Consider the following 18,006-nt stretch of genomic DNA (forward strand, 5'->3'; position numbering starts at 1 on the left):
TATGTTTCTGTAACTGAACCTATGCCTAAATCACAGTAGCTTTAGATAAACCTGGTCAGTTCATTGTTCTCTCTCATTCGTTCCTGACTGTGGGAAAACAGCTACCTGTGTCTGGGATGGAGACTGGTTTTAAAAGCAATTTTTTTTCGACTCTCTGAAGGGTCTGTGTGACCTGGGGAGGAGGGGGGAGATGATCTGTGGAGGAGGGGGGGAGATCAAGATGATCTTACTGCTGGGGAGGAGAGGGGAGATCAAGATGATCTTACTGCTGGGGAGGAGGGGGGTAGATCAAGATGATCTTACTGCTGGGGAGGAAGGGGGTAGATCAAGATGATCTCACTGCTGGGGAGGAGGGGGGGAGATCAAGATGATCTTACTGCTGGGGAGGAGAGGGGGAGATCAAGATGATCTTACTGCTGGGAGGAGGGGGGGAGATCAAGATGATCTTACTGCTGGGGAGGAGGGGGGAGATCAAGATGATCTTACTGCTGGGGACGAGGGGGGGAGATCAAGATGATCTTACTGCTGGGGAAGAGAGGGGAGATCAAGATGATCTTACTGCTGGGGAGGAGAGGGGAGATCAAGATGATCTTACTGCTGGGGAGGAGGGGGGGAGATCAAGATGATCTTACTGCTGGGGAGGAGGGGGGGAGATCAAGATGATCTTACTGCTGGGGAGGAGGGGGGGAGATCAATATGATCTTACTGCTGGGGAGGAGGGGGGGAGATCAAGATGATCTTACTGCTGGGGAGGAGGGGGGAGATCAAGATGATCTTACTTTTGATTTCAAAATACTTTCCTTCTTCTTTTTGGGACCCATACGTGACACTCACTCACTTCCAGCACCTTTATTACATCAAATAATTCACAGCCAGACTAGAAGTGACCTTTTTAACCTCTGAATATGACACATCAAAGAAAACAACCACACAAGGTGCAGCATTTGATTATTCAGTTTGTAATTCAGTGGGACTGAGATCATGTTCACATGCCGCTGAGTGTGTGTCACCGACAGAGACGTCTGGCCTTTCAGAAGGTTTTCAGGGTTGTAGCTGTCTTGTTTTAGCTTTGAAGTTTTACGTTTATGATACATTGTTTGATTATCAACAATATGACATCCACATCACAATAATTTACCAGAAACAAAAATTGCAAATCAGATATTCAATATTTATGGGCCCCAAGTTCTTAGTTTTTCATCTTATATGAATAAGGAGAATTGGAAAATATGATGCTGTTTATTTATAACTAATAAAATACATTCAATAAAATTCTATAAATCCATGCATATTCTCTAAATAGTTTGTTGAGACTTTTAGATGCAGATTAAGTGTATTTCTGATATAAAATGTGTCGATTATATTATTTTGAGAAAGGTTTTAATGTGTATTTGCATACACATACATTTCCATAAATTATAATTACATTAGATCAAATAATGTTTCTATTCTGGACAAAATGTACACGTTTTAATACCTTTTTAAACATAATTCTTATTTTATATATTTAGAGAAAGTATGGCAGGTAGGTCCAAACGTGAAAAATATTGGCATGTTTGTCTTGCGATACTTTTCCAAATATTCTATTAAACACCAAAGTTGCTTTAAATATATCTGTAAAATAACAGTTACCTTGTTACAGAGTAGCCTGAGTAACAAAGGTTATTGTTTGATCGTAAAACAATTTTTTTCACCGTAAACAACTTTGAGCAGCAATTTCGATCTTTGAGTCTTATTAACACTGTAAAATATTTAATTGTTCTATGTTTTTGCAACCCTATTTTCCCTTTTAGTGTGCGTGTGTGTGTGTGTGTGTGTGTGCTTGCCTATGTGTTAAGTTTTTCTTTGTGTTTCCGGCGAAGGAGAGTTGAGTTTTTTTATCAGTTTACAGTGCAAAGTGCAGAATGCTGACTCGAGGATTTGAGACAGCGACGAGGGGAGGATAATGGCATCAACTACCTTTGTTAGAGACAATCTCCTCAGTGGAAAAGGGATGAGAAATTTCTCTCCTTTTTATTGAGCATTGATGAAAGCTGTCGTTAAGCAGATCATTCAGCCTAGTCTGTATGAAATCTGCGGCCTTGGAGGCCTTAGAGAGGCAAAGGCAGTTTAAGGAAAGAGATTTTATAAAATCGTTCATGGCTCATTAGACAGTGCAAGTCCACTTGATCAATTACTGTTTTATTCTACCTGTTGTTCTGAGACATTCGGTGAGGAGAAAAGGAGAAAGGAGAGGAATGAAAAAGAGATTATATATTTGAGGAGACTAATTGCGTAATGTTTGTCTGCTTCTCAATGCCTTCTTTCTTGTTATCTCTGCATCTTTCATTCTCTCTCTCTCTCCCTCCCTCCCTCTCTCTCTCTCTCTCTCTCTCTCTCTCTCTCTCTCTCTCTCTCTCTCTCTGTCTCTCTCTCTCTCTCTATCTCTCTCTCTCCCTCTCTCTCTCTCTCTCTCTCTCTCTCTCTCTGTCTCTCTCTCTCTCTGTCTCTCTCTCTCTCTCTCTCTCTCCCTCCCTCCCTCTCTCTCTCTCTCTCTCTCTCTCTCTCTCTCTCTATCTCTCTCTCTCTCTCTCTCTCTGTCTCTCTCTCTCTGTATATATACATGCACACAGAGACCGGTATATACATATATGATGATATAAGACAAATCCCGACTCAGTGTCTGATGCAGTGACAGACAGGCTTAACAGTGTTGGTCTGATCCTTGTAGTCCTGCGCTGGTGATGCCTGTCACAGACATACTCAGACAGTATCTATTTACAGATCTGTCACTGTAGCCTAGATGTAAATATATGTCTCTGCTTGAGACAGGCCTTTTCCTCTGCTCACTGTGCATGTGGAAAGTCCCATCGGATGTTTGACTGTATTCTGCAGAGGTTCTGAGAGCTTCACAAAGACGAGCATGAGACATCACAGAAGATTGTATGTGGATTTTTTTTGTGGAATATTGCATTTTGCATAAGCAGCAAGGTGACACTGCAATGTTCAGGTCTTCTTAGATTTCCGGATAAAACCCTGTCCGTGTTGTTCTGACGGGTATTGCCTTGTTACTTGTCTTTGCTTGGTTAGTGCTGCTTCCAGCCTTGCTGGTCCAGTGGGGAAGATCTCCTTTTTAAGGCTAAGGCTAGTCAAAGGAAATACATGTTAATTGGTGAAGATTGCATTTGACTGGTCTTGAACTTGGGAACCATAGAAATCAAGCTTCTGGGAAGGCTGTCAACGAGAGTTTGGAGTCTGTGTTAATTTAAGCCCATTTAGCCACAAGCGTATTAGGGAGTTTGTGCACTGCGGTTGGGTGATAACAGATGGCTTGCAGATGGTGTTAGAACTGATTCCTAATTTGTTTGATGGTGTTTAGGTCAGGGGTCTGTGTAGGCCAGTCAAACTCAACCAAATGTTTGTGTATGGACCTGGTTTTGTGCACAGGAGCGTAATCAGCAGCTCCTGCAGGTGTAATGTTTAGGTGTCCCAATACTTTAGTCTTTATAGTGAAGATAAAAGGTAAGGCAAGTGCACAGTGTACTGTAGATAGCACACTGTAAATCTTATAGTAGTTTTGTGGGCAGAGATAATGAAAGGAAACAGAAAGAAATAGTCTGATATCAGCGATGTGGCTTCTCACACTGAGAGAGATGAGGTGAACTAGATAGAGAGAGAAAGCGACTTGATGACCTGTTGTTAATTAATCCTGTCACTACGGTTATTTCAATCAGTTGAGACCTGGGATGAGTAAGTGATGTTTATTTACAGAAATGATAAATTTACTACAAGTGTTTGGAGACCCCATGGGGAAGTGGGAGACCCCATGGGGAAGTGGGAGACCCCATGGGGAATTATTGATCAAAGCACCCCCACAGAGGGCAGACACTGGTGGCGGTGGCGGCAGCCTCCGACCCAGCCTCCGACCCAGCCTCCGACCCAGCCTCCGACCCAGCCTCCGACCCAACCAGAGGAGTCGAGGAACAGAGACACCAGGTGGTGACGAGGAGGTGGAGAGTCGTGCACTTGATAGCATGGACAAACTAAACAGGGAGAGAAATGTATTTAAAGGCACGGCATCATTGTGATAGGCTGACAGATACGAGGAAGATTTGACAGTGTTAATTGATAGACGAGAGCGCTAATCGACACTGAAACCCAGATGACAGCCCGACATAGGAAGGTGGGAAAGTAGAGAGCGTTCATAGCGGGTGGAGTAAGTAGTGAAACATTATTGTGCAGGGATCGGTCTGACTGACTGAACTTGCGTTGAGCTTCATTTGACATGCTAAGATCGGGAGTCAGGTGGCTGAGCGGTGAGGGAGTCGGACTAGTAATCCGAAGGTTGCCAGTTCGATTCCCGGTCATGCCAACTGACGTTGTGTCCTTGGGCAAGGCACTTCACCCTACTTGCCTCGGGGGAATGTCCCTGTACTTACTGTAAGTCGCTCTGGATAAGAGCGTCTGCTAAATGTAAATGTAAGATAATACCTTACTTAAAAAATCATGTTTTTGCCGGCATTCTTTTGAGCTTTCAAGTGGTTCACTAACTATAATATGATATGTCATTTATAAGAGTGTGTTTTGTTTATTATTTGTTTGTTTATTAAATACAGATACAGCTTCATGTATGGGCAGATGTAGGATTGTCAGTTTTTAAATATGTGTGTGTGTGTGTTTGTATGAACAGTGAAAGGTTGTAGGTCACATTGGTTTCCTGTTGTTTGAAGTTGAGAATCAGAACTGAAACAGCAAAAAACTGAGACCACTGACATTTTATCTTCCTCTCTGTTCACCGATGTCACCTCTGCACCTTTATCTGCTGGATGACAGCACGTTCACATCCCAATCACTGACAGCACGTTCACATCCCAATCACTGACAGCACATTAGCATCCTAATCACTTGTTTGCTGTACAGCATGTTGGTATAAATATACCGTCATACACAGACCGTGATACTTAGAGAACGTTGTGTGGAATCAACGAACAAATTTTGCAGCATTCACTCAACATGCTGTCTGTCATGTTAATGGTAGTGCAGTGGACACGTGGAGATGGTGTGTTGTCGTGGAGATGGTGTGTTGTCGTTGACTGACACTTTTCAGGTGTTGTTCCTTCAACCATTCAGTTGTCTTGGGAGATTCCTGTGGCACCCAAATGAGGGCACACACTGACACACTGACACACACACACACACACACTGACACACTGACACACACACACACACACACTGACACACTGACACACACACACACATGCGTGCAGCATTCACACTTGACACAGTGACACGTACAAAAGGCCGTACCCATGGCATTCTGAATAAAAATGATGACCGCCTCACATTGATGACGGAAGAAGAAAACCATGACAGCAGATGATAGGAGATGGCATGAAACCTTAGAGGAGGGCAAAGGTTAAGATGAACTGCTGTCCAAGGAAAGGAGGATTAGGGATGATGATGGGGGGGGGGGGGGGTGAAGAAAGGGGGGTATAGGGGAGGAGGTGAGAGGAGGATGGGCATTCCTGGCAGTGAAGAATGAAAGAGTGTATTACTGGCAACTGTGTCCTTTGTGAGCGAGATTGAGAGAGGGATGGAGACAGAGAAAAGGAACATGAAAGAGGGATAGTCAGACTGAGAGAGAAGCCAGTAAACCACTTTAAAAGAGTCTGAGGTTGACACCTTCACATCCTCCGCCTCTCTCCACTCTCAAATATTCCCCATTCTCTGTTTTGTCTCATCTATTTTATTTGATGTTATATGCCTAACTGTTATTAATGTCATTAGCATATCTTTATGAGAGGAAAATACCTCTTCATCCTCTTAGTTCACATGGTCTGATGGCTTATGAAACATTTTAATTTCCTACCTGGCCATGTAGGAATCTACTGATCACTACTCCTGTGCAGTGTGAAGGGACCTTAGATATGGAGCTTTTAGTAAAACAATAACAGACACATGTCTTATGGAACTGCTCGTGTGGTGGTTGTTTGTTGGTTGATTGGATTCCTGTTGATAGTTTCTTCTCTCATCTTCCTTCATCTACATTTGCGGCCGTAAATTGCAGAGCAAGTCAGTATTTCAATGTGTAAATCATGCAGAATGTCCCAGTTTGTGGTACAGCATGTACGTATGTGTGGTGGGATTTTATGAGGGGACAACCAAACCTCAGATCACACAGTACATTTCCATGAAGTCAACAAGTTAGATTTACTGTCATATATACACACACACACACACACACACATACCCACAACACACACACACACTCTTTTTATCAAAATAATTTTACCTGCTCTTTGACAGTATTTGCTCAGCACAGCCACCTGTTGGTCAAAGTTGTTACCTGTTTTCAAAATGTGATTAAACACCAAATCAGTTGATTGGAATGGATAGCTGTGTGATGGCTAGTCCTTAAACATGACTGTGTGTGTTTGTAGCTGACATTGAAGTGATCCCGTGTAAGATCTGTGGAGATAAGTCTTCAGGAGTTCACTATGGAGTCATCACATGTGAAGGCTGCAAGGTGAGGAGACAGTGATGACACACACACATTCATACACACACACATTCATACACACACATATACACACAAACACACACACACACACACATTCATACACACACATATACACACAAACACACACACACACATTCATACACACACATATACACACAAACACACACACACACATTCATACACACACATATACACACAAACACACACACACACATTCATACACTGAAACAAGGAGAAACATTTCAGACGATTAGATGTCAATGTTACGACACGTCAACTCTTCCTTAACCCTTGACCCCTGCCCCTTGACCCCTGCCCCTTGACCCCTGCCCCTTGACCCCTGCCCCTTGACCCCTGCCCCTTGACCCCTGCCCCTTGACCCCTGGCCTCCTCCTAGGGGTTCTTCCGGCGGAGCCAGCTTCCCACAGTATCCTACTCGTGCTCCAGACAGAGTAACTGTCCCATCGACCGTGCCAGCCGGAACCGCTGCCAGCACTGCCGCCTGCAGAAATGTCTGGCACAGGGCATGAGCCGGGACGGTGAGACACACACACGTACACACACACACACACGTACACACACACAAACACACACACATACACAAACAATGCACACAAAAAAAACAGAAGAAAACCCATAAAAAGAGAAAAATACGTAATTAAATATCAAAACGACCACAAGGTTTCAGACGGTCTAATCCACCTGAACTGCTTGTCTGTCCCTCAGCCGTGAAGTTCGGCCGCATGTCCAAACGGCAGCGAGACTCTCTGAACGCTGAGGTGGAGCGACACAAACAGCTGCAGCGTCTCCAAGGGGAGGCCCAGGCTTCCCTGGCCTACCCCAGCAAGGCCCACAGGGACCAGTCTTCTCCACTACACCCGCCCATGGCCCTGGCCTACCATAGCCCTGGGGAGGGAGAAGTGCTACCCTTCCCTACTGAAGTGCACCCGTACCTGGTGTGCTCCTCAGGTGAGTCCCAGGCTGTGGGCCCGGCCTCCCGGGGCTCCTGTGTCCGGTCAGAGGTCAGAGGGTAGGGGCAGCAGGGGGTATTCCAACAGGAAAGGTGAGGGACGAGGTGTGTTCTATTCTCTCACCCTGTGGGTCCTTTTGTCTCAGGGTTTAACTCCAGGCAGGCCTCACCTGATCAGTCAGGACTCATGCCCAGACTGGAGATGGGGATTCGAAACTTTGATCTACGTGACGATCCTTTTGTCTCCTATCCTACTTCTCTGCAACAAATAGGTGAGTGTTACAGTCTGTACAGTACAGTGGTACTAGCCTCAGGGTATCCAGGGTGTGTGTGTGTATGACTGGGTGCCCTCTGCGTTTCAGAGGAGCTGTGTGGAAGCATCGTCCGCTCCCATCGAGAGACCAGCCAGTACAGGGTGGAGGAGGTGCAGGGGCTGAGATGGAAGGTGTTCAGCAGAGAGGAGATCCATGCCTACCAGAGCAAGGTAGGAACTCCCTCTCTCTCTCCCTCTCTCTCTCTCTCTCTCTCTCTCTCTCTCTCTCTCTCTCCCTTCCTCTCTCTCTCTCTTTCTTTCTCTCTCTCTCTCTCTCCCTCTCTCTCTCTCTCTCTCTCTCCCTCTCTCTCTCTCTCCCTCTCTCTCTCATAATGAGTTACAGCAGTAGTATGATAAACCTAACCTCCCTTCCTCTCCTCCCTTCCTCTCCTCCTTTCCTCCCTTCCTTTCCTCCCTTCCTCTCCTCCCTTCCTCTCCTCCCTTCCTCTCTTCCTTTCCTCTCCTCCCTTCCTCTCCTCCCTTCCTCTCCTCCCTTCCTCTCCTCCTTTCCTCTCCTTCCTTCCTCTCCTCCCTTCCTCTCCTCCCTTCCTCTCCTCCTTTCCTCTCCTCCTCTCCTCTCGCCAGTCAATGGATGAAATGTGGCAGCATTGTGCTATCCGGCTAACTGATGCTGTTCAGTACGTGGTGGAGTTTGCCAAGCGGATCCCCGGGTTCCAGACGCTGGGGCAGAATGACCAGATCACCCTTCTAAAGAACGGTGAGCCGTGTTGTCAGTCAGAAAACAACCAATCAGAGCAGAGTTGAGAAAAATCGGATGAACTTTCATCCCAGTCAGAAATGAACCCACGTGGTGGTGGTGTAAAACAGACTTTCTCCCTCCTCCTCTCCTCTCTCAGGTTCAATGGAGGTGGTGTTAGTCAGGATGAGCCGTCTGTTCAACACAGAGAACAGCACCGTCTTTTTTGACAGGAAATTTGCAGGGAGTGAACTCTTCAAGTCTCTTGGTGAGATATTGCACTATGTCACACCACTACAACCCAATAAGTAAATACAATTACAAATGAAACGGTTTTGATTTTAGCCTTTGACTCTTGGCTGTACGTTAACGGTAAGTCGTTTGTCCCCGGACAGCCTGCGGGGATCTGATCAAGGCTGTGTTTGACTTCGCTCACAGCACATGTGCTCTGAGGCTCACAGAGAACCAGATCGCTCTCTTCAGTGCATTGGTGCTCATCAACCCAGGTATGAGAGTTAGTCTCTGTCTGTCTGTCTCTCTCTCCTCTCCCCTTCTCTGTCTCCTCTCCCCTTCTCTCTCTCTCTCCCCTCCCCTTCTCTGTCTCTCCTCTCCCCTTCTCTCTCTCCTCTCCCCTTCTCTCTCTCTCCTCTCCCCTTCTCTCTCTCCTCTCCCCTTCTCTATCTCTCCTCTCCCCTTCTCTCTCTCTCTCCTCTCCCCTTCTCTCTCTCTCCTCTCCCCTTCTCTCTCTCCTCTCCCCTTCTCTGTCTCCTCTCCCCTTCTTTCTCTCCCCTCCCCTTCTCTGTCTCTCCTCTCCCCTTCTCTCTCTCCCCTCCCCTTCTCTGTCTCTCCTCTCCCCTTCTCTCTCTCCTCTCCCCTTCTCTGTCTCCTCTCCCCTTCTCTCTCTCCCCTCCCCTTCTCTGTCTCTCCTCTCCCCTTCTCTCTCTCCTCTCCCCTTCTCTGTCTCCTCTCCCCTTCTCTGTCTCCTCTCCTCTCCCCTTCTCTCTCTCTCCTCTCCCTTTCTCTCTCTCTCTCCTCTCCCCTTCTCTGTCTCTCCTCTCCCCTTCTCTGTCTCTCCTTCTAACGCTCTCTCTCATTCTTTCTATTTCTCTCACAGTCTTACTCTCTCTCTAACACCACACACACACACACACACATTACCGCCCCATGTGATGTGTGTCCTGAACCTGGTGTCTCTGTAGAGCGTCCCTGCCTGGAGGACAGGCACAGGGTGGAGAGGGTGCGGAGAGACGTGGAGGTGGGCCTCCACCACATCCTACACCGAGACAACCAGGGCAGCCTGCTGCCTAAGGTAACATACAGCTACACAGGCTGGCACTAACCCTCACACACACACTCACTCTCTCACACTCTCACACACACACACACACACTCACACACACTTAGATATACATATATATATAAGTAAATGCACATCCTTTAGGTCACGTTCTGAACTGAAAGTCTCTGTTGTTGCGTGTTCCTCAGTTGAACCAGAAGGTGGAGCGTCTGCGAGCCCTGTGCAGTCTACATGTGGAGAAGTTGCACTGGTTCAGCCAGTGCTACCCGCTCACGGTGCACTCTCTCTTCCCTCCTCTCTACAGGGAGCTGTTTGCCTCTGACGCAGACATCCTCCCTGTAACGACCCACTGATCTGTTGCATGTGCTAGCATGCTACCTACTTACAAGCGCACACACACAGACGTACACTGGAACACACACACACACATTCTACACCCACACAAAATGTACTCTCACAGTGTTGATGACAAATGTTGTAATTAAGTCTTTACTCAGCTTTACTTGCTAAATAAGTATATTTTTGTAATTCTGAAACAGATCTAGTGTAAAGATCTAGTTCTTGCTTTCATGCAGATGTTATTTTATAGATAATCCTACTCGAAAATACAGGTATTTCATTACTTTTATAGTTTAAAAGAATTTAATCAGATTGGATGTGATTTTGTTTTGGGGAGTGCTGATGTTTGAGCTCACGTTTGATTCTTGATTTATGAGAAGAGAAGTGAGTTGTAATTGATCTCAGGTTCCACTGCAGTGTTCTCTAGTTCAGAGCTGGTCGAATGAAGAGGGTTCAGATCTCTGTGGTTCCAAGGCACCAGGGGAATCTAAACTCAGTCTCATCTGTTTCTGAAAGGTATTGTTCTCTAAATGCCTGTTTGTACTGAGCAGGAGGACAGGACTGGGAGCTGTTTATTTTTCTCAAGATTCCCTTTAATCTGTTGGCTTGTCTTTCTTGTGGTTTATGACTAAAGGTGTTTATGACTGAAGGTTTGATAAGGTTGTGTGAAGGTCTCATCAGTATTAACAAGGGATTTGTTTGTTGTTGAAACTCTGCTTGTTGCAGTTCTATATTTCTGGTTTGTCTGTGGTATAAGTCTAATGTGTTGATTCTTGAAAAGATTGCTTAAAATAAACTGCTGATACAACAAATCTGAAAAAGATTGTATTTTTGTATGCAGTAGAAAACACATATCACCAAGGACATGAGTGACTAACTGTACAAAACAACCCAACAAGGAGAGGGGATCACATGACCAAGGAGCTCTGAGGATACTGTTACTAGTTCAAGTTGCAGCTTGTAGAGTCCTCACAGCACTACCTTATTCAGCTGACATGTCCATGATAAATGCACACATTCCTGCAGCGGGCCGAATGTGTGCTTGTGTGTTATGTGTAACTGTCTCTGTCATTACAAGCTCTCTCTGAGCCAGCTGGACTTTCTGTTTTGATGGATCTGAAGGGGATGTTGCTCTGAGGAAAGCTATTCACAGTGCTCCGTTTGGATCTGAAGGGGATGTTGCTCTGAGGAAAGCTATTCACAGTGCTATAGGATATATTTTCTAATAAAGGTTTCGAAAAACAAGTTTCGAAAAGTTGAAAAAATAATTTCGAGAAAAAAAAAGGTTGATTTTTTTGGGGGAAAGGTTGAAACAATATTTTTGAAAAAAATGTTTGCATCATTGATGCGTTTCACATGTGCTGATGCGAGCCTTTCACATACCGGTATGTGGAGGTGAGTTTTTAGTATTATGAATGTGTGTGAATCAGAATCAGAATCAGAATGGGATTTATTCGCCATGAAAGTTTGCACAGACAAGGAATTTGCTTTGGCAGGAAGGTGCATACAATAAACATATACCTAAAATTTAAATATGTGGACTATCTATACTTAGGGTACATAAACTAGCAGTACTAAGTGGGATTTGAATATAATTAAATATACAATTAAATTAAATTAAATTAAATTACAGTAAATTACAATATAAAAATACAAAAATACAAAAATACAAAAAATACAAAAAATACAAATGTACAAGATACAATTTTGTAATGCAGTGCAAAAAGCAGTGTGTTTTAAGCAAGAAGTCATTAGAGCAAGAACGTTTCATATGTGAATGTGTATGTGTGTCATATCTGTTTGTGTAAGGAAAGTATGAATTATTTCCTTAACGGCTCCTCATAATAAACAAGAATACTATAGAAGCAGTATTTAGAAAACTTTAGATAAAGTTCGAGCGATATGGCCCTTTAGATCTACAACGACCATTTATTCACACTGTCGCAGATATAAGGTCGAATGTTTGAAACTGATTCTGTCTGGCCAGTGGGGAGGAGAAGGGATTCTGTCACGACTGCGGAGCGAGACTGAAGGGGCAAGTCACAGAAGGCTGTGGTTTTACTATCAAATAGCCTGTTTGACCCTGAGACCTGAACAACGCACCCTCCCAGACAGCGCACGTGATATTACACGCTACGTTCCCAATGTAGCCCGCATAGACGGCGCATAACAGACTGCATCTTTTTAAACTAAATAATCGTGCCTAAACGTGTCAAGTATTCATCTAAAATAATGATATGGCATCACAGAGAACGTTTTGCCATGTAATCATTTTGCCCCAGATTTGAAAGGAATCTATGACTCACGTGGAAAACCTTTCCCACCCTCCTTTTCTCCTCTATCTCCGCCTCATCTCTCAGATCACAACACATGTATAAAACCGAATGAGTTTGCCTAAATCCACACAAACACACAACCAATCCAATTTCTTGTCCGTCAAGTGGGACGCAAACAGCCTATTGTAGGCTAGCTACTGGGACCTTGAGTTAAAGCTCATGTGCTGTCAGCTTATATTTTGAAGTACTGTTGAAGGATTTTGTGGAACAGTAAAGTAGTAGATAGCGGAGAGACATCGGACACCGTCCCACCGTCTCAAAACAATCGCGATGGGCTGGTCTTGGGCTGTTGCCTGCTCGTTAGCATTCGTGCTGGTCTTCGTGCACTCGGAGTCTGAAGGTATGTATTTTAAGTTTGTCTTTTTATGGCTTGTACGCACATTTATTTAAACACATCAGTCTTCAACGCTGGGCTTACTTGCATTTCCGTCTGTGTTGTCCCATTCTGGCCGTCATCTGCAGTCTGCAATGTAGTTATATATATAACCGTATCCCTTTGCCCATAACACAGAAAATTATGGCAGTGTACCAAAGCCTACATTTTGTCCTGTTGGCTCGAAAGTCCGTTCTGAAAACTTTCTGAGTTGAGACTTTGCTCTGTCAACTATGTGACATCATGTTGCTGATGTTGATGCTACAGTTACAAAACAGGTTTGTTCTATGTGAGTGCGTTTGAGTTACAATCTGCCTTCATCCAGTAACAGTCTTACATTCACGTGTCTCAGAGAGTTTCGAGTATCCTGATATGCTTCAGCGACCTTTGGAGTTGTGGGAAGACAGCAAGTAAGTAAGTCAGTAAGTCAGTAAGTCAGACAGCAGCTCGCTGATCCTCCAGTACTGTAAGCAAGGCTACATGTTATCTGTGTTTTCACAGAAGAATCCAGAGCAGTTGTGGCACAGATTGAAGTCACCCCCAACCTAGATGCTGACCGTAATCCTCAAGGTCTGTGTGCGTCTGTGTGTGTGTGTGTGCTGGTGTGTGTCTGTGTGTGTGTGTGTGTGTGTGTCTGTGTGTGTGTGTGCTGGTGTGTGTCTGTGTGTGTGTGGGTATGTGTGTGTGTGCTGGTGTGGATATGTGTGTGTGTGTGCTGGTGTGAGTATGTGTGTATCTGAGCCACAACATCAACATTGTCACCCATACCCACTTGATTTTGTATACTACTCTAGTCCAGTACTCTAGTACAGCGATTCCCAACCTGTGAGCCGCGGTCAGGGTCCTTGAGGTTAATGTAGGTGGACTGCCAAACCAATGAAAAAATATATGATTTTTTAAATGTTTTATATTGATATACTGTTGGTAAATTAAACAGTTCTAGTTGATGGACAATTTGTCTTCTTTGATCGGTCAACATTTTTTTAGCTGTGATAGCTAATGGTGTGGCTCCAGTGTTGTTAAACATGTGATAATCTCAAATTAAGTGAACGGATGTGTTGTGGGGGGGGTACGGGGGGGCAAAAATATTTTAACTATACAAGTGGGCCACAAAGTAGAAAATGTTGGTAATGGCTTTTCTAGTATTATTGTTAGTATACTATAGTTCTGTTCTGCTGTCTAATCAGAATCCTCATCTCACTATCTCCTTCCAGGAGGCCAGGCGTTGCGGCCTCGCTCTTTCGGGCCTCGCTCTTTCGGGCCTCGCTCTTTCGGGCCTCCTTCACACAACGATCCTTTGCTACAGATTCCATTCCCTCCAGCCCAGCCGTCTGTCGACAACCTCCAAGCCATCTGTTTCCAGGACAACCGTCGTCCGCGGTACCCCCCCAGCTCCCTCCCCCAGAGCGGCTTTGGTTACCTGCATCGGCAAGCGGACGCCATCAACCGTGTAGAGTCGTGGTACAACGAGTGTTGCCAGGGGAACGAGACCCAGGAGCAGGAAGCGAAGCTGTGCTGTGTCAAACAGGCGGTCAGTTACAATCACTCATAGCAACAGCCAAGGTGTTTATAAAGATATGAATCTTTATAGATTGTCAGGCAGACAAATCACACAGACCTTGGTTCCTGTCTCAAGAACTGTGGTGGGACAGGAAGCAAACAGGTCCTTCAGGAAGACATCCTTATCCTTCTTTATCTGTCTGTGTTTGTCTCCTGCATCCTTCAGTGGGAGGAGAACCTGAAGCAGTACTGTGAGGAGGAGTTCTCCATCAAGACGAGCCATTACCCTTGCTGCAAGAAGAATGGGGAAGAACGTCTCAGCTGTTTCCGTGGCGAGGCCCCAAACCCCAGCTACCAGGATGTAGAGACACTCTTCCAAACAGAACCTGGGTTCACCTTTGACCCCAACGCCTGTCAGAGGTACGCAGAGAAGAAAGAAGCCTCCAGAGTTGTGCCGCAGACAAACATGACCATGGACCCAGAAACGGACGGTAACCCCCAAGGTGTGTGTGTTTGTGTCAGAGCCACAACATCAACACTACATCGCTGTGTGTCTCCTGTAATGGCCTCCTAGTTTTGTCAAACACTCTGTTTTACAGTGTTGACACTCCTGTTTCGGTTGTCTGACTGTGTCTAATCTGAGTCCTCATGTCTCCTTCCAGGTCGTCCGATGTTGCATCTTCCACGTTCGCTCGTTCTGTTCCCCCCCGCCCAGCCGTCGGCCCACAACCTCAGGGCCATCTGTTTCCTAGGAAATCGTCGCCCTAGATACCCTGCCCTCTCCTCTACTGGCTTGGGACACTTGGTAGAAGCAGGAAACGCCATCAACCGCGTGGAGTCGTGGTACAACAAGTGTTGCCAGGGTAACGAGACCCAGGAGCAGGATGTGACGCTGTGCTGTGTCAGACAGGCGGTCAGTTACAGTCACTAATAGCTCCTTTTAATTTGGAGTTCAGTCGATACAGTATCATGTAATATTTGGGGTGCTGTTTTGTTTTGCACTGTTAAATGTAAGAACAGCCAAGGTTTTTATAAAGATATGAATCTTTATAGATTGTCAGGCAGACAAATCACACAGACCTTGGTTCCTGTCTCAAGAACTGTGGTGGGACAGGAACCAAACAGGTCCTTCAGGAAGACATCCTTATCCTTCTTTATTTTTAGTCGATCATTTAGCAGACGCTCTTATCCAGAGCGACTTACAGTAAGTACAGGGACATTCCCCCCGAAGCAAGTAGGGTGAAGTGCCTTGCCCAAAGACACAACGTCATTTGGCATGGCTGGGAATTGAACTGGCAACCTTCAGATTACTAGCCCGACTCCCTCACCGCCCAGCCATCTGACTCCCCTTATCCTTTATCTGTCTGTGTTTGTCTCCTGCATCCTTCAGTGGGAAGAGACCCTGAAGCAGTACTGTCAGGAGAATTCCATCGTCAAGAGAAAACAGCCCCCCTGCTGCATGAAGAATGGGGAAGAACGTCTCAGCTGTTTCCGTGGCGATGCCCCAAACCCCACCTACCAGGATGTAGAGACACTCTTCCAAACAGAACCTGTGTTCACCTTTGACCCCAACACCTGTCAGAGGTACGCAGAGAGAGGAAACTGTGGAATGTGTAGGAGAGAGAGATGCAGCACCTGTTATATATGTATATCTACCTGTAGAATGGTCTGAGGTTCAGTGTCTATCTAATCCATTACAGGTGTGTTTAATCTATTGTCTTAATCTTCTGTCCAGGTCTGTGCTGGCCCCCCGCAGCATCAAGGACAAGAGGGACAGAGAGCTGCTCCGGGCTACAACACAAGCAGCTGACATCAAGGACAAGAGGGACAGAGAGCTGCTCCGGGCTACAACACAAGCAGCTGACATCAAGGACAAGAGGGACAGAGAGCTGCTCCGGGCTACAACACAAGCAGCTGACATCAACTTCCCTCCAGGACGACCCTCCGCCGACAACATCCAGTCAGTCTGCCGCTTTGGCAAGCTCCGCCCCCTCTACCTGCCCAGGTGCCTCCCAAGCACAGGTTATGGTTGGCTGGCCCGCCAATCGAAGGCTGTCAATCGCCTGGAAAAAGGGTTCAAGCATTGCTGCAAGGGGAAGAAGGACGTGCTCCCCTGTGCTGACGGGAAGGTACGATGAGTGAGACAAACATTTCAAAGGGGTGACCTCAGCAACCTCGGTACAGCAAATTCTTTAAACACATTTCTTGCTTCGTATAAATAGTGATGAAACGATGATTAAATCGTCGGCCTTCCTCTTTCCTTTGGTCTTGCATCATCTCCTCTCTCCCCCTCAGTGGCGTGAGGTAATGGACAAGTTCTGTGAGGAAGAGGGCCAGTCCTCTGGTTTCTCCTGTTGTGAGATGGTTCAGGGAGACGCTCGATACGGCTGTTTCTCTGGCCGGGCCCCGCACCCAGGCTACGGCAGGGAGCTGCACTCCCCCCAGTCTGCCCGGCAGAAACCCACCCTCGGACACATCTGTGACACTCACAAGATCGCCAAGAAGAAGTAAGGACTTTGTAAAGTCGATGTGTGTAATATTTTTTATGAGGACGAGAAGTGGGAGTGTTTCTATCCTGTGAAATATGGAAGTGGTTTTGATTTATAGATGTCTCAATTGCAGCAGTTTCTATTCTCATTTTTATTTGCCATCTGATTTCCAAATTCACTTTTGGAAATCAATCAATTTTACTGAAAGAAAAATTAACCCCCCCAGCCGAAGCAGACACAAACATGTGATTTGTGCTCCTTCACGTTCAGGGTTGGGTTTCCTGTGCAGACCCTAGTAAATCGATGCTGCACCCTACCTGACAACCAGAGAACTACATGCGTGCAGGAGAAGGTGAGTCGTTTCCTCAAGGTAGGAGGTGGTGGTGATAAACAACAGCTTTCAGGAGGGGATCAATATAAATGATAAATATTCACAGTTTATGTACTAGAATAAATGTATAAATTTTATTGTGATAGTGTTTAACTTCCATACATTTTTTTTCCAATCCCAGCTTTCAACCATGTCAAAAAGCCTGTGTTCATCAGCGAAGCCCTCCTCCTCTCCTGCCCACCGCTGTTGCTCCTCTGGTTCCCAAGACTCGCCCTTCAGATGCTTCTCTGGGCTGATCATGGATGCCGTCACCCAGGCAACTAGGTCCCCACGTCTCAGGAAGAGGAAGTGTCCGCTCTCTTGAGTTGACAGTAGGTCAACAGGGGACAGGCATGGCTGGAGTAAGATGTCATCCTTAATATCCAATGCAGTCCACCATGTTATTCTTGTCTAGTTGGGGTCTTTCCCCTCTAGTGACATACTTATAAAGAAGCCAGTATTACTGTTAGAAGCTAAATATTTTAAACAATGAGAAGGATTAAGAGAGATACTGTTTTAAATGGATTCCTTTTAACAAATCCACATGCTTTTATATCTTCCTCTGACCTCTTTTGTACACGCATTCATGTTTTAATTTAGTTTAAATCTGCATAGGTTTTCTATAGGGCGGAGCTACAAATTCAGTTCGTCTTTTAAAGAAGATTATCTTCAGCATTTCCAATAAATTTATATTTTCAAATGGTTTCCTTTGTCATTGTCATATTTGTGTGTCTTGACCGCCATAAGAACGTCTGCACCATCACAGACTAGCTCCATTTTGGGGTGAACTGTGTATCTATAATGTAACTGTGGGGGCAGTGCT

The 18,006-nt window shown here is 45.5% G+C and overlaps 2 protein-coding genes across 2 annotated transcripts; both read left to right on the forward strand.

Annotated features, from left to right (window-relative positions):
* Positions 1–6,415: 6,415 nt before the first annotated feature.
* rorc (RAR-related orphan receptor C) lies at positions 6,416–10,925 on the forward strand (the record flags this gene model as incomplete). Its single annotated transcript, XM_067237628.1, has 10 exons — positions 6,416–6,505; positions 6,897–7,038; positions 7,226–7,468; positions 7,616–7,741; positions 7,832–7,953; positions 8,368–8,500; positions 8,640–8,747; positions 8,875–8,985; positions 9,679–9,788; positions 9,965–10,925. Coding segments are annotated over 10 exons (1,350 nt in total), but the record flags the coding sequence as incomplete, so codon positions are not given.
* A 1,796-nt stretch (positions 10,926–12,721) lies between these two features.
* On the forward strand, positions 12,722–17,887 carry LOC136943836 (uncharacterized). Its single transcript, XM_067237310.1, has 10 exons — positions 12,722–12,791; positions 13,326–13,394; positions 14,039–14,355; positions 14,551–14,827; positions 14,987–15,237; positions 15,715–15,908; positions 16,060–16,453; positions 16,620–16,831; positions 17,084–17,165; positions 17,326–17,887. Exons 1-10 carry the CDS (start codon positions 12,722–12,724, stop codon positions 17,506–17,508), a joined length of 2,049 nt encoding a protein of 682 aa, XP_067093411.1. The 3' UTR covers positions 17,509–17,887.
* The last annotated feature ends 119 nt before the right edge of the window (positions 17,888–18,006 follow it).

Source organism: Osmerus mordax, chromosome 6 (genome assembly GCF_038355195.1).
Source record: "Osmerus mordax isolate fOsmMor3 chromosome 6, fOsmMor3.pri, whole genome shotgun sequence".
Taxonomy (NCBI): domain Eukaryota; kingdom Metazoa; phylum Chordata; class Actinopteri; order Osmeriformes; family Osmeridae; genus Osmerus; species Osmerus mordax.